Source organism: Hyperoodon ampullatus (genome assembly GCF_949752795.1).
Source record: "Hyperoodon ampullatus genome assembly, chromosome: 7".
NCBI lineage: Eukaryota > Metazoa > Chordata > Mammalia > Artiodactyla > Ziphiidae > Hyperoodon > Hyperoodon ampullatus.
The window spans coordinates 19,155,208-19,172,140 of NC_136920.1; the positions used below are offsets into that span (position 1 = coordinate 19,155,208).

A 16,933-nucleotide genomic window follows, 5' to 3' on the forward strand; every position below is an offset into this window, starting at 1 on the left:
TTCCATAAAATGTACAAACCAGGACATACTTTTAGAAAACCTTACAGAGTGCTATGCAAATTGCAGTGTGTCCTCCCATAAGTAAATCAATTAATCCTCACTCCCTCAAAGTGTTAAAAACAAAAAAGAATAGCTGGCCATTGCTTTTTAAAGTATGTTTCAGAGAAAATACAAGTATAATCATCACTGGCATTTTGGACCAGATGAAACTCTTAAGCCTTACATCTGACTCTATCATTCAGTGATTTGTTATAATTGTGTTCCTTCCTAGTAAGCAGTTCTTGCTAATGTTAGTTCTGTATCTATTTGATAGGGGCATTTATGTTACACTTCAAAATAACTCCTGGTAGCATCCAGAATATATGTCAGGAACTCCTGAAAGCAACTCTGCTTTCCTCTCAGTTATGACATTTAGCTCTATCAGTAACTGTTAATTAACATGACAACTGAAGATGTGGAGATGGTGGGTGCCTTGCAGCAAACATGCCTAGGCTGGAACATCTGGTCAAGTTACTCAGCACAGTTACCAATGCTTAGTTCTTCTTAATTTTCTTCAGATAGCGAGCCCGGGTGGCGTTGCCTAAATTCATGGTCAATTTAAAATACAACCAGGAAGGCAGGCTTGAGATTACTGAGGCCTAGGGAAAGAAATGGGGAGATAGGCAATTAAGGCTTATAATTTGAACTCATTTGAAACATATGATCTTATGTTTTACTATATTGTTGTTTTATTTATAGGTAGATTTTAGAGTTCTTGGGTGTACAGTTGAAAACAGATGCCTTGCTAGTAAGTCTAGACAATGTATATATGCTAATATACCACATACTATTTTGTGACTCAATGGGAAAGAAAACCCCAAACCAAAGTACTGATTTGGAACTTAAAAATCTACATACCATAAGAGAATGGATCAGGTATCCGTTGGTTCGGGATTGCACGCCGACGGTTTTAATGGCAGACTTCACAAACGTCTCTGAAGAGGGCTTATCCAAAGTTGGCTTTCGAATTTTAGCCAGTTTCGTAGCTACAAAGTAGGGCAGGACACTCTAGAATGGCAACATACCCCCCCAGAAAAAACCATGCCACTGGTTAGGAAGGCCACAAACTCAATTCACACTGATGCTTGATTGCTCTTAGTGGCAGAAACATTCTGAAAAAATCTAAAGTCTGTGTCTTTAGAGAGAGAGAAGAAAAGAGAAGCAGCTATCTAAAAGCTACCTTGATAGAACAAACGATAGCATAAAACAAGTTGTAAAAAAACAATCTGTTGGGCTTCCCTGGTGGCGCAGTGGTTGAGAGTCCGCCTGCCGATGCAGGGGACACGGGTTCGTGCCCCGGTCCGGGAAGATCACACATGCCGCGGAGCAGCTGGGCCCTTGAGCCATGGCCGCTGGGCCTGTGCATCCGGAGCCTGTGCTCCGCAACGGGAGAGACCACAACAGTAAGAGGCCCGCATACCGCAAAAAACAAACAAACAAACAAACCATCTGTCAATACAACAGAGTTTGAGACTAGAGAAAGTATTAAAAATAAGCAGAAACATACCTTTTTGCGTATTTAAAAAGAAGGCATTAAACAAATCTAGGGAGCAGAGATTTGGGGCCGGATGCTTTCTACTCTGACTAAACAATATAGTTACAGAACCACCACATAGGAGATTTTTGACATTTGATGCCCCTAAAGAGATAATAATAATTTCCTCCATACTTTATGGTTATTAAGCTTGTTCTATCAGTTTTGGTCCCTCTAAAATAAACATTTCATGTTCTCAGCTTTGGGCTACCACTTTTCTTCCCTAGTTTCTTACCATTCTGCTTCTGAGTTTTATAAACTTTGCTATTGATAAGATAGGACCACCACTCTTTTCTTTTTCTTTTTTCTTTGTTGGGGGGAGATGGGATAACAGTATGGAAACAGCTTGGGTAACTAACAGACACTTCACAGAAGTGGTGTGGGATGACAAAGCTGGACATTACCTTTTAGGTTAGGGGAGCTGTTTCTTTATTTCTTATGCTTGCTATATTTTGGATATGTTTCAACACAGAATGCAAGGAAACCCTATTACAACGACTCCTGAGTCATGACACAAGCGGTTCCTTCTATAGTTTGAAATTACTTGGGCATGGTTGTACACCAAGGAGTGAATGTATTCTGCTTACCTGACATGTATGAAAGGAAAGGGTATAAATTACAATGAAACTTCTATTAAGGAAGAGGATCTGTTTCAACACATGGTGGTCAAAATCAAAAACTTCATTACTAAAGGCAGAAATAAAATTGAGATGTACTCCAAACTATAGATTTTCTTCCTGACAAGAGCTGGGGAGTTCCCATATCTCTTTTGTTTTATTTTGTATTTTTCCCATTCCCAAGTATGAGTCACCCTCCTTAACAGGTGAGCTGAAACTTCAGCCCACCTGTTAGAACCATGAACCCAAGGGCCTAACCACTGTTACTCTCCAACTTTCTCCTTCTTAGTCCCTGCAGCCACAAACCCACACTAAGTAAACTAACTTCCCCAAAGTACTTCAATACCTGGGCCAACTTTGATTAGGTGACTTTTGGTTTTTGAGAATTTGTGTATTGGAATTATTACTCTACACTTATTCCTCACTTAAAAAGCAAATTTTTTTTTTTTGTCAAGCAGGTCTTTATTTTTAAACCCATGTTGCTGCAAGGATCCAGTATATGAGAGCACAAACCAAAGAGAGATCCCAGACTAACACACAACATGAAATGCAGAGCTCATGAGGCTCTGCCAATGGGTAGGGAAAGAAAAGTTTGTTCAAGCTGAGCAGCAAACAAAGCAAAGAGAGTGTATGCATATACTCTGACTCCAACAGTGAAGGGCCATAAGCAAACCCCATCACACCTCTATGACCCAGGTTTCCTGGCTACAAAAAAAATAAAGGTTGAAACAAAAACAAAAACAAAAACCTTCCCATATATTGATCACAAGCCTGCCAAGAGTACTGTACAGTATTGAGCTTCTCAACATAAAGGTGGTCCACTCATTATACCTTCCAATTACATAATTAGGTATTCTAATCCCCCCTCCCTCTCTATGTGGCATCAATCGGACTGTTCTGATTTTGCAGAAGAATGAAGTCGCACTGCTTGGCTGAACCACTTGATGGTGCCACAAGTTAACAAACTCATCATTCGGCTAAACCATCCAGCTAGTCTAGAGAAGGTCCTGGCTCTTGAGGTGGGGACAACAGACGCATGTACATTCTATTCTGGAAAGGGTATTTATTTCTACAATGGTTTAAAATCAAAGCAGTTAACATGGCCTAGCAGAGGATGGGAAGAATTCAGAGATGAAATAACTTTTGAGCTAAGGCTTAATAATGTGGAGGAATTTGCCAGGTAAACACATAAGGGAAGGACATTTTGTAATGGGAACAGCAGGGGCAAAGAAAAGGAGACAGAGCAGGATGTTCTCATGGAACTGCAGTAGTTCAGCCAGCACGGTTCAAACAGTGGAAATGTGTGAAGCAGTGGCAGAAGGAAGGCTAAACGGTGCAGAAAACGAAATCCAATCACCGACAGTATCGATTTCTAGAGCATAAGCTCTGTGACGACACAGTCTTATTCACCATTATATTGCCAATGCTTAGCCATTGCCATTGCCTAGCATGTAGTAGGAGTGCTAAGAAGATCTACTGAATGAATTAGCAACAGAACACTTCATTATGGACAGCACTGAATATAGTACTGGGGTCCCTTTCTACTGCTGCTGCCCAGAAAATTAATGACAGGAGGAAGTTGACAATGTAGCATGAGAGTTTAAACCACAATTTCAGATATTCTAGAGCTTAAGCAAGGTTATTTATCTAAACAAAGGCAAACTTACAGGTCTTAGTTACTCAGAATTTTAAAAGAAGGAGAATTTCAAGTTATGTAAAAGTAAAGAAATATCTTGTTTTTTTAAAGAAATATCTTTATCTTATATGTCAAAATGTCATCTAGGTACATCCTTAAACAGTTAAACAAAAACCCAATAAATGATAATTAATCTACTTTTCCGGTCTATGCAGGGGAACATTACAGTGAACAGGTCAAGAATATACCCATACTTTTGTAGGGAGTATTTTGGGCAGAACAAATTTTTTAAAGTTTCTTATGCTCAACAATTTGCCATTATAAATACTGCCAGCTCGGAAACAGCGTGAACCTTGACAGCTACCCATGCAGGCAAGTGCCCTGGTCTTTGCACTTAGAATCCCAAACTGAAAATAATTAACCAGCCCATAAAGCAAAGCTTTTTTTGTCCTTGCTCAGCCTATTGAAAAAAGTCCCTGGAAACAAACTTGGTATCTTCTTTTCTCACCCACTGAGTAGCTTGCTGAGGTATCTGGTCTTTAGGGAACAGTTTAGGGGGCCTCGATTCAGGAACAAGAAGGTTATTACAACTTAATGTCACAGAACAAGAGAAAGATGGATGCCCAGGGCTGCATGGCAGATATTCAAGAATCAAACACTGAACCTTCTAACTTCACGTAGTAGCACATCTTTCACGTTGTCATCTGTGTACTAAATATGCCTTCTCAAATTTAAAAATGACCAGGACAACTTACACCCATGCTTTGGGAAACATGGGTCCAGAGAACGCCAGGCTCCAGTCTATTTACACAACATGGAATTCTCAAGACGGGGTCTAATCTGCCTTTTATGAGCACTAAGTTCACCAGTGAAGTCAGCACATATTCTTCAGGCAGAGGCTGAGGCTCCTATGAGGCATTTCAGGGAATCTTTTCTCCGTAAGTCTGTATATTCATCCTCCATTTCAGGATCTGAATAACTGTATGCATAGAGCCTAGTTTTGGAGTTTGTATTATTTCCCTTGCGGACCAGAAGATGAGCGTTTCCACAAAAGGGCCCGTGATTATCTCACTGGTAGAAACCCTTGGCCTTACTAGAAAATGTTAGGAAAAAGGAATCATTCTGATGGAACAGAGATCCCTGATAACATGGCAATGAGCAAAGGCCCCACAGTAACATTAGGTATAAACCTTAGCACCTAAGCCCAAAATGAAGGAGTTAAAATGTTGTGCTCTACATAAAAAAATCCTTGATCAACACTGGCTGGCTGATAATCTTACAAATGACCTACCTCCAAATATGTGGAATTCATATGTTAACATTCAAAGGACAAAAGGGAGGGGCTTCCCTGGTGGCGCAGTGGTTGAGAGTCCGCCTGCCGATGCAGGGGACATGGGTTCGTGCCCCGGTCTGGGAAGATCCCACATGCCGCGGAGCGGCTGGGCCCGTGAGCCATGGCCGCTGAGCCTGCGCGTCCGGAGCCTGTGCTCCGCAACGGGAGAGGCCACAACAGTGAGAGGCCCGCGTACCGCAAAAAAAAAAAAAAAAAAAAAAAAAAAAGGACAAAAGGGAAAACAGTGTTAGCTCACAAAACAGCATGTATTGAACAAGTCTTTCCTGAGCGCCTACTAGAACACTGTTTTAGGCACTTGGAATATAGTTATGGACAAAGACAAAGTCCCTGATCTTACTGAGCTTACATTTTAGTGGGGGGAAGGGGGGGCTGGTGCACACAGCCTACAAACAAATGGTTAAAAGAATGTATACAATATTGGCAGGTGATGGTAAAAAGGAAGAGGGCTTCCCTTGTGGCGCAGTGGTTGAGAGTCCACCTGCTGATGCAGGGGACACGGGTTCGTGCCCCGGTCCAGGAAGATCCCACAGGCTGCGGAGTGGCTGGGCCCGTGAGCCATGACCGCTGAGCCTGCGCGTCCGGAGCCTGTGCTCCACAACGGGAGAGGCCACAACAGTGAGAGGCCCACGTACCGCACAAAAAAAAAAAAAAAAAAAAAAGGAAGAAGAAAAATAAACCTGAGTAAAGGGTGGAGGTGATGGAGGCTCTTCCTGCAGGTGATCAAGAAAGGCCTCTGGGATAACGGTGACATGTATGTGATATGGTCACATATAAGCAAAGATCTCAATGAAGGGAGAGAGCAAGCCAAAAAGATACCTGGATAAAGAGCCTTAGACTGAAAGAAGAGCAAGTGCAAAGGGCCTGAGGTGTGAGTGTGCTCAGAGGGTTTGAGGACTGCAAGGAGGCCAGAGAAATAGCGGGGGGAGGGGGCACACGCTAACGTGGAACATCTGCAGTCAGAACACGGTGGGTCACAATAACTCTTGGTTTTACTCTGAAAGAGATGAAAAGCCACAGGAGAATTTTCAGCAAAGGAGTAAGATGACCTGGATTATGCTTTAAAGAGATCACAGACTAGGGGGGGGGGGCGCTATAAGCAGGGGTGGGAGTAGGGAGGCCACATAGGAAGATGCTGCAAAAGGTCCAGGGCAAGAGATCGTGGTGGCAGTCATGAGAAGTGGTCAGACAGTGGATGTGTTTAAAGGGTCAACTAAAGTCAGTGAGATTCCCTGACGGACTGAATTTGCGGTGCAAGAGAAAGAATAAGCTGGATACGGCGGGGGGAGAAAACTTCAGCTTTGAAATCAGACAGACTTGGATTCAAATTCCACTTGACCACTTACTAGTCATGAGATCTTGAGCAAAATACTGAGCTTTATTTTCTTTCTTGGGGGATATAGCATCTTCCCTATTCTAGTATTACGAGGATTGAAAAAAAATTGTCAGTTAAAGAATGTGAGATTTAAACTCTGGTATGTATTAGAATTCTTTTCTAAGTTTTCTAATATTTATAATTTTCAGAATGGATTTAGAAAGAAAAAACTTGGCTGAGTTTTTATATCCTGTAAGAGGGATAAGAACACGATTTTCTATAGAAAATGACTGTGGTAACCAGCTGGATCTCTGAGTCCTTTCTGGATACAGATTTAATGTGGTCTGAAGGACTAAAGGACATCTTAGGTTTTTAGTTCTTGTGGTATAACACTGCTGTAAAAGGCCAAGGAAAAAAGCCATTATCACTGACAAAAATGAGGATTCACCTAGTTGGAAGCAGTCTGGGTCCAATGATCGCAACAGGACTAATTTTACTATTCTTCAGCCATTTCTCAAAGTTGGTGCAGTTGACTAGATATGAATATTCCCTGTGAGAATCTTTCTGTTGCTTTATAGTTCTCTGTATTTAGACTCCATTTGCACTAAAGACACACGCCATTACCTCCTTTTATTGTCATTGGCAATTAACAAGAAAGATGGATGAGGACTTATGTTTTCAGTCCCGATGCGAATTTTTCTGTGTTTAGCTTTCTAGCTCTTTGAAGCCCAGTAGATCTGTATGATTACTCTAAGCGATAAAATGTTTTAACAAAATACAAACGACGAATATCTTCTTTCATTAACAAAATAAACTGGAATTTTGTTTGCTCCCTCATCTCAATTTGTCCGATTTGTTTTCTACATTTATTCTGACTAAAAGCTACATTTTTAACCGAATTAACAAAACCACCAACTCTCATCACCAAAAAGCAACAAGGCACTGGAAGATAGGACTTTAAGAGAATGGGGCCCAAAGAATTTCTCCATTATGGTAAATTCACACTTAAATGGAATATTCTTTTGTAATCTTTGTGCTAAGAGTGAGAAGCCCCCTTCGTTTTCAGGCCAGACCGGCTGAAACCTACACCCACCTTCTCTGGGTCTGGGGGGGTCTCCACCTGTGTCCTCACCTTTCCTCTGGTAAAAGGTCAGGTAAACTAAACCTCATGCGATGGTTTCAGGTAGCAAATGGTCTCCTTGTTGACAGCATTTCCAGAGACCTGGCTTCGCAGCTCCAAGGAAGAAAACTATGGTGCAGAGTAACACCCCGGGGAAAAGCAGGAGGGCACGGCAGAAAGAGCACAGATTTTGGCGTTACTCAAACCTTCACGGTCAATCCGGATGGCTAAATTCCCCATACGTCCCCACATTACCCAACACAGCAGCCTCCTTTAGGTTCTTCACAGAGCGGATCACTATGTAAAATAATCACATTCATGTGTTTGTCTGCTTGCTATTGTCTGTCTCCTTCCCACTAAATATAAACTCTGCCACAGCAGGGACTTCATCTGTCTTTTTGCTATTGCATCCCCACCTCCCTAGTAGTTCCCTCTCAGTATTTCTTGACTGAAGAAACGTGGAACAAAATACACACCTCTGGTTTTGGACTTACTATCCCTTGTCGTTGTAATGTGTTTAAATATCTGTCTCTCTCTGTGGGTGCCCTGAGGTCAGAACCGTGTCTTATTCACTTGCTTCCTCCCTGCCTGGCTGAAGAGCTGGCCAGTGGCAGGCACTTACTGACCTTAGGCAAGTTACATGATTCCTATTGATTCTTGGCTTTCTGTCTGTAAAATGGGACTAGGTTAACATCTATCTTAAATGAGATAACAAAATAGGTGAAGACATGGGGCATATTGTAGATAGTCAGTAAATGCAAGTTTCTTTCCTTACTTCATGCTTATGTTTCAGAGTTTCCAATGTTTTTATTTATATATGCATTATCATGTGTCCCCACGTGCTAGAGGGGGAGGCTGAGTCTCAAGGTAATGAAGCAGCTTTCTGCGGGTTAGACCATTGAGGGGTGATACCAGAACTAAAACCTTGGTCTGCTGACTGTAGGCTCCGCATCCTTTCCTCACCGCCTCTAAGCACACCAGTAATCAATGTGGTCTGCATAAAACCACAGCCTGGACTGAGGGAGCTAAGACTTCTTACTTTGAAATGGGTAAATATCCGGGCAGGGCTTCATGAATTCTTTAGCATCAAAAAGCTCTTCATAAGGCAGGTGTGTGAAGAGTCATTCATTGCTGGATGCTAAATCTAGGGGAAACTGTGAGAGGGGGCAGGACATCTGCATGGTTTTCAAAGTGTCTTCCCACAGACTGCTTATCAGTGCAAGGGAAAAAAACAGTAACGCTACAGCAGAGAAACTGGGTAACCCCTTGACTGAAGGGTCGAAATCAACATGAGCAATAAGGGGCAGATGGATATCATGTGTCTTTGGATGTGATGCCCTGAGAAGGACACAATGTCACATATGTTATTTTGGCCAGGGAAGCATAACCTGAATCTAACCATGAGGAAGCATCAGAGAAACCCCAAGTGAGAAATGTTTGATTATAAAGAGCAGAGGAGTACTGTCCTCTTCAAAAATGTTAATGTCATAAAAGACAAAGAAAGGCTATGGATGTGTTCCAGATTAAAGGAAACTAAAGAGACAGGAGAACTATATAATACCTGGTCCTAGACTGAATTCTTTACAGGAGGGTAAAAAATGCTATAAAGAATACTATGAGGGGGAGTTCCCTGGTGGGCTAGTGGTTAGGATTCTGGGCTTTCACTGCTGTGGCCCAGGTTCAATCCCTGGTCAGGGAACTGAGATCCCACAACCCGAGCAGTGTGGCCAAAAAAAAAAAAAAAGAATACTATGAGGTCAGAAATTAGAATACAGATGGTAGGTTAGATGAAAATACTACATCAATGTTAATTCTAAATTTGGTATCTATATTGTGATTATTTATAAGGGTATCCTTATTCTTTGGAAATACACACCAAAGGATTTGGAGGTAAAGAAACATGACATATGCAACTCACTTCCCTATGATAAAACAAATGGAGTCAAATGTTAACAATAAGTGAATCTGCATAAAGAGTATTGGGGTGTACTTTGTACTATTCTTATTTTTACAAGCTTTCTATAGATTTGAAATTATTTCCAAATAAAAAGTTTTAAAAAAATAAGGCAGCCTGTGAAAGTTTTACAGAATAAGAGTTCAAGGAGTATAGTTTTATGATGTCATCTTAGTTTCAGCTATTTCTTACTTGCTTAGTATTAAGAGACAGAGCCCGGTACTGGGGCCCACCAACTAGCCAGTCAGAGCACTTTGGATTTGGCCCTTTGAAAGAGGCATAATTTTGATTGGGTTTTAGTTATAGGGTAAGAATGAGAACAGATCATTCTCACCAACAGAGCACACTTTCCATGAGACTTACAAGGATGTACTTCTTATCCTCTATTCAAACATCAACGGAGTCAAAATTCACCTCTAGGACGTTTATATCACATGTTGTTACTACTATTTATTTGTGTTTCCAGGAAATGCTTATATATTAGCAAATCTGAATTCATGAAGAAAATTTTAAATGCTCTTACAAAATTACAGGAAAGAAGTTGAGGGAAAGATGGGGAGAGAAAAAAGCAAAGAAAAAAATATTAACAAGGAATTAATACAAAACAAGCTGGGATTTGAAAATCATACTCTCTTCCTCTCCCAAAAGAGCAATCTGTTGTATCTTCACATGGAGGTAGACCTAAAAAGAGCACTTGCCTTCCAAAGATTAGAAGAAACTGAATTTTGGTATCATAGCATTAGCTTGGAAACCCTCTAGAGTTTGAAAATTCAAGACCAGAGGCATATGGGAGCAACAGAAGAAGCTCAAAAGGCCTTAAAAACAGAGGACTGTGCACCACCAAGCATGGCCATGCATAGCCAGGGTCCTCTGTGATGCCAGCAAATGGCAGGTCTCTGGTGTGCCCCGCATTACACGTGCCATTAGCAACACAGAGACAAACACGATAAAAAGTCTGTTCTCAAGAATACACTGGAGTGGGGGGAGTCCTGGGCCAGAGAGTACCAGGCAGAGGTATACAATAAGGAATAAGAGAGCAGAAGGGAAGGTGTAACCACAAGTGCCCAGCGGCCAAGATAAGGTTTCCCAGGGCAAGTGAAATGAGGCTGAAGCCCTGAAAGACGGGCAGGGGCTGCAGGCTCCGGTGTGAATGGGGCAGGGAGGATATGTGGAGAAGAGACTTGCAGAGGAGTGGGGGCAAAGGCGTGCCAGCAGAGGAGCCAGTCAGGGGCACCGCAGAGGGCAGAGCATGCACTGGACACTACAGTGTCCGCTCTGGTCAGAACGTAGGGTGGCGTGATGGAATGGCAAGAGACAATGGCCTCATGGGGTCTGAATTCAATCCTCAACATGACGGGTGGACACTGGAGGACACTGAAGGAAAGCAACGTCATCTGACTTGTTTTTAATAAGATCACCCAGGAAACAGTATGTGGGATGGAGTGGAAGGGAAAACTAGCTGAAAAATACTCCTAGTCCAAAACAACGTGCAGACACAACATACCACCAGAGAAAAACCAATCATTTTTTAACTGAGCTTCATTTAGACCAGATTTTTTTTTTCTTTAATCCCTTTGGTCAGAATTAATATGAGATTCTCTTCTACTTCAGAGTTTTGATGTGTTCACACAGAAATAACAACTGTACTTCTCCTTACAAACATTTCAGTTTTTGTTTTTTTCACTAAATTAATTCTAAGTTTAAACCATGAATGAATTCCTATGAAGGAAGAGAATGATCAATGAAATTACATCATTTATAATTCACTATTAGGAAAAAATAAAAATTTGTCAATGTAAAATATTTCAGAAAACAAATGCTAATGTGCTTTTGTAGTAGCTGTTAGTCACAGCAGATCAATAGGCAGACCATATGCAGAAAAGATCTTTGAGGGAAACCAGACCTGAAAGTGAGAGACGAAACAGTCTTGTCTGTTCACGGAATTTGAGAAATTGATCATCTATACTCACAAGGCCTAAGACTCCCTTTGTCACTGAAACACTTGAAGCTTCTGGTCACACTGACTCTAGGTCACCCACCAATGGACCTTTAAGATTCCTGCCTGCTCTCAGTAGTGTTTAAAAATTGTTAATAGCGTGAATATAATAGATTCATCACAATGAGAAAATGGCACCACATTGTGTGGCACATGATGCCTGACCTCCCCTGAGTGCTTTACTGATTTCCTGTCACCAAAATATAACACATTCTACGTAGCAGGTTCAAACTATTAGCATTAAAGTGACTGGTGTCAAGGAAGCGGGAAAAAGGAGCGTATGGTAGCTCCGTATAAAATTCAAGATTCTTGAAAACCCTGTCCTCCCCAGGGTACCCTATATTTATGTGGAGCTGCAAATTGGAATGACACCAAAGGGCTATGACATCGAAGGATCCCTTGGGGGAGACCTCAGGTAAGGATTGAGGGGAAGCAGGCTCTAAACTGACCCTGGAAGACGAGGAAACATTTACCCTAAAGATATAAGGGAGGAAGTGGAACTAAGCAGCCCAGCACCTTCTGGTTCGTGGCTGCCTAAGCAGATGGATCCAATAAGTCTTCAGTGCTGTCCTGAAGGCCTGGAGCAAGTAGCCCTGTGGTTAAGAACAAAGGCTTTGGTGCCAAACAGACCTGGACTTGAGTCCAGTTCAACATGAGCAAGTGGCTTAACCTCTCTGAACCCCAACTTCCATAAATTTAAAGATGATGATGATCAACACCATCTTATAAGATCATTATGAGATGCAATGAAATACATGGATACCTATGAAGTGCTAAGCATTGTTCCTGAAAAGTATCCCCTCAAATATTACCTATTATTATTATGATTGATCATTTGAGGCTTCAGGGTGCAAAAAGGAAAATACTAGGCTCACAGAATTAAAAGCCATAATGAACACTGGATGTGTGAAGAGGTGGGGGCAGGTCGTGGACAGGAGCAGGAAAGGGGTAAGAATTGCAAACTCTCCCAAGACATTGTTGAAAATGTGCCTAATCATGGAAATACTGTGCACCATTATTTCTTTGTGTTGAGCAATAGCTGATTTGAGACTGACACCCATAAAAACCTCTACATTTGCTTCCTCTTGTATTTTGTACTGTAGTTTCACAGCATTGTATCTGTTAGCTACAGCCTCATGACATTTGACTTGGCAATGATTTCTTGGATATGACACCAAAAGCACAGGCAACAACAACAAAAAATAGATAAACTGGACTACATCAAAACTTAAAACTTTTGAGCATCAAAGGACACTATCCATAGTGAAAAGGTAACCCACGGAGAGGGAGAAAATATTTGCAAATCATATACCTAATAAAGGGTTAATATCTAGACTATATCAAGAACTCCTACAATTCAAAAATAAAAAGCAAGCAACCCAATGAAAAAATGGGCAAAGAACTTCAATAGACATTTCTCCAAAGAAGATAGCCAGTAAACACTTGAAAAGATGCTCAACCTCACTAATCACTGAGGAAATGCAAATCCAAATCAAAACCACAATGTGATACCACTTCACACTCATAACGATGGCTACTATAAAACACAAACAAAAAGACAATAACGAGTATTGCTGAGGATGTGAAGAAATTGGAACCCTTATGCATTGCTGGTAGGAACGTAAAATAGGGCAGCTACTATGGAAAACAGTAAGGCGAGTCTTCAGAACAAACAAAAAGAATGATCATATGATCCAGCAATTCCATTTCTGGGTACATATCCAAAAGGACTGAAAGCAGGGTCTCAAAAAGATAGGGGTACACCCATGTTCACAGCAGCCAAGTGGTGGAAGCCTCCCAAATGTCCATCAACAGATGAATGCATAAACACAATGTGGTATATACACGCAACGGAATTATGAAGGAAATTCTGACACATCCTATAACATGCATGAAGCTTGAAGACATTATGCTAAGTGAAATAAGCCAGTCACAAGAAGACAAATACTGTAGGATTCCACTCACATGAAGTACCTAGTGTGGTCAAATTCAGAGACAGAAAGTAGAATGGTGGTTGTCAGGGGCTGGGGGGAGGGGAAATGGAAAGTTATTGTTTAATGAATACAGAGTTTCAGTTTTGGAGGATGAAAAAAGTCCTGGAGATGTAAGGTAGTAATGGGTGCACGACAATGTCAATGTACTTAATGCCACTGAACTGCATACTTAAAAGTGATTTAAATGGTGTTTTCGGTGATGCATATTTTACCACAATTAAAAAAAACTAAAAGATCACTACCACACCTATATCATCCTGTTGTATGCAGTCATCCTCGTGCTAGTAAAACTCAGTTTTATTCAGCTCTCTCCTCTCTTGTGATTATTATACAGAGGCTTTGGAATAGTCATGGCACTCCTTGCATACGTGGCAGCTGAGAGATATTGACAGTCTAATTCTTTCAAAATAAGATCATAAGAACTTACAATTATTATGCACCAACTGTTTATGCTGCATAGTTCTACTTTAGGTATTACCAATTAAAAATTCTAGGAAATAACTGTTTAAAATCTAGACTTAAGTGCATAAAGGAAAAGAAACCATGTCTTTAATGGTGTGCTAACGTCACATTCACTTACTTAGGAATGTGATTTTCTTTCGTTGCCAAGACAGCAACAGTTGCTGTGGAAACCACACAAAAACAGGGATACTTAACTGAAACAAACTCCACTCACCTGCACAAAGATGCCCTTGCTCTTATATTCCTCATGGAGGCACCTAGAGAAGAAATCTACAAAAGCCTGGGAGGGGGTGGGAGTGAGAACACAAACACACATATTACATCAATCTGCCTGATCTGTAGCCATGGAAACAAAAACAATCAACTAACCATTTAACACTATAGTTTCTAATCATTCTTTTCATTTCAAATGCAGAAGGGACCTTAAAAAAAAAAACCTTCAAAACCTCAAGTTTTCTTTATCTGCCACTAAATTAAGTATTCTCTTACCAAATATAATATCCAGATCAAATGCTGATTTAACTGGAAAAGGCGCTTATCTTTTCTTTTTTCAGAAAATGACTTTCCGAGAAGAAACGTCTTATTATATAACAAAGGATTCGTTCCTCCTCCCCACTTGCCATTCAAACAGAAACACAGTATGAATTCTGTTCAAGTCTGTTCTATGGGGATTTTGTTGTCAGTAAAGAAAAGAAAAGAGCAAGCGTCCTCTTGGCCCTTTGGGATGGCAAGATCCAAGAAGTGTAGAGGTGAACGTGACAGCCCATCTTCTTCCAACAGAACAACTTTAAATCTATTTGTAAAATATAATGTGCCATTTTTTACAAAGGTGGACTCAACCTCAGGCTTGCAATGCAAAGTATCAGTGATGACTCTACTAGGGTCCTAATTTGTGACAGTCTTGTGTCCGTGGAGCAGAACAGGCAAGAACAAGTTGAAGTTCACCAGTCGCTTCAAGAAACATGGTGCTCATTTTAAACATGCCTACTGCATGTTTCAGATATACAGAAAGCAAGCAGATTGCAGGGCTGGGGGAGGCGGAGCCAGGCTTTTTCAAAATACAGTGCGTAGTCACTTTAAGTTTTTCCAGGGGACAAAGAGCCAAGTGAAAAAGAGGGCAGGCATTTTGCTCTTTTCCTTTCCTGTCATATTGCAAGCTCTTATTGTGCATTTTATTTTGTTCATTTTCCCCTAAAAGCTTGTTTAATTTCAGCATCCCAATGGTCATTTTTATTTCAGAGATGTATCCTATGCTTCAACAACATATTTGAAAATGATGCTATGGACCTGCAGGCAGTACAAAATGCATTCTAAATTACTGTCCTAGTAGTAACGTGAAAAGAGGTGAATGGTGATGTGGTTTAAAATTATGGCATCTTACAGAGAGGTCTGGAAAATTCTTGTCTCACTCCAGAAGTGGCAATAAATATCTGTGAACTTTGAAGAATGTGGCAAAAACTCACACTCTCCCCATCTATCTTGTGCATACTATGTATCTATGTGCTGACTAGCTGCGATCCTTCTAAGCTCTGCGGACTTGGCACTTAAGCTGTATGCTGAGTCATTCATGAATCAAATCCCCATTCTTAGACTCATTTATGTTATGTTCTGAACAGCTGAGCTAACTGGCCCAGACCAAGCTCCCTGTTGGGAAGTACAAATACCAATTTTAAAACCAGTAAACTACTGGGAGAAAAAAAGCATCTGCAGATCTGAGATCTTGGTGCCTCATTTGTAAAGTTGATACCAGTCAGTGTATCTCCAGCTCTGGCTCCTCTGAAACTAGTGCTGGCTATTTTCCTTTTCTTCTCAGTCCATTTGAAAACTGCTAAGGCTAGAACTTCAAGAAAGTTCCATGCCCATTTCTCAGACTGAAAAGTATTCGTTATTCTTATTCTGACACAATTTACTAAAAAATTGTTCACCTTGGTTGCAGAGTACACGGTCAACAATGGAACTGGGTACATGCCACTGGCAGAGGAGATGTTCAGAATTGCCCCTTTAGATCTAAAAAGGAAGATGCAAGTAAACAGAATGAAATCATATATACAATTGTTTATAAATTACAGATCTAGATATCTAATTATTTGAAACAGAATATCCTGGCTGTTTTTCTAACACACATCTCTCCTTGCCTTTCATCAGCACGTGACATGCTTGGTCATTGAATGAGGCATAACTCAATCAACTAAAAATAGCTCTTCTTTGCAATTAGCTCATTTCTCAGTCTTAGTAATCAGGGGCATGACCAGATTAGATCTTCAGTCTCCTCCAGTTGATTTCTATTCTCTGGCCATAGCACCAAGAATTCTTACTCTTAAAAACACTCTCATACTCCTAGTATGCCTTTAATTTGGCATATCACCACATACTATCATGCTGTCATATTTAATCATTCTATGAGTATAAACATTCTTCTCCCTCAAAAAAACCATAAGCTTCTAGACCTCAGAGCCCTTATCTTACACTTTTCCTCAAAATACTCTGCACGGTCCTGAGCATGTAACAGGTACTTACATGAATGAATGGTTATGTCCTGCTCTCAGGCACTAAATGCAGAGTTGACTCTAAAATCATGCCACTCCATAGTTCAGCAAACCATATTCTTTTGCAAAGAGGCAAAGCTCAATTTCTACTGTAACTTTTAGTGACTAATGAAAGTTCAAAGTCAGAAAGTTACCAGGAATTACTCATTCTACAAATAAATGAAAATTAGTTTGAGGAAAGCAATGCTGTAAAAACATACAAGTTGTCAGCAGTCGTATATGGCTTGTGTAAAGTGTGAAGTTAGGGTTTTAGGAATTTTAGACAGAATTAACAGCCAGCTTTTCCCCCTCAAATCCATTCTTTTCAGGGGAGTTGGTCCCCTTATTCAGCTATTGCTATCTGCCCCACCTGCCTCCTGCCCTCTAGAT

At 40.8% G+C, this 16,933-nt stretch overlaps 1 protein-coding gene across 1 annotated transcript in view; it reads right to left on the bottom strand.

Annotated features, from left to right (window-relative positions):
* Positions 1–533: 533 nt before the first annotated feature.
* HSD17B12 (hydroxysteroid 17-beta dehydrogenase 12) overlaps positions 534–16,933 on the bottom strand; it is a gene marked incomplete at both ends in the record, with an annotated part of 167,927 nt that continues 151,527 nt past the window's right edge. Inside the window, 4 exons of the mRNA XM_079707645.1 lie at positions 534–638; positions 898–1,047; positions 14,233–14,298; positions 15,944–16,025. Coding sequence (XP_079563771.1) covers positions 534–638; positions 898–1,047; positions 14,233–14,298; positions 15,944–16,025 — 403 coding nt within the window. The remainder of the gene's footprint in view (positions 639–897; positions 1,048–14,232; positions 14,299–15,943; positions 16,026–16,933) is intronic.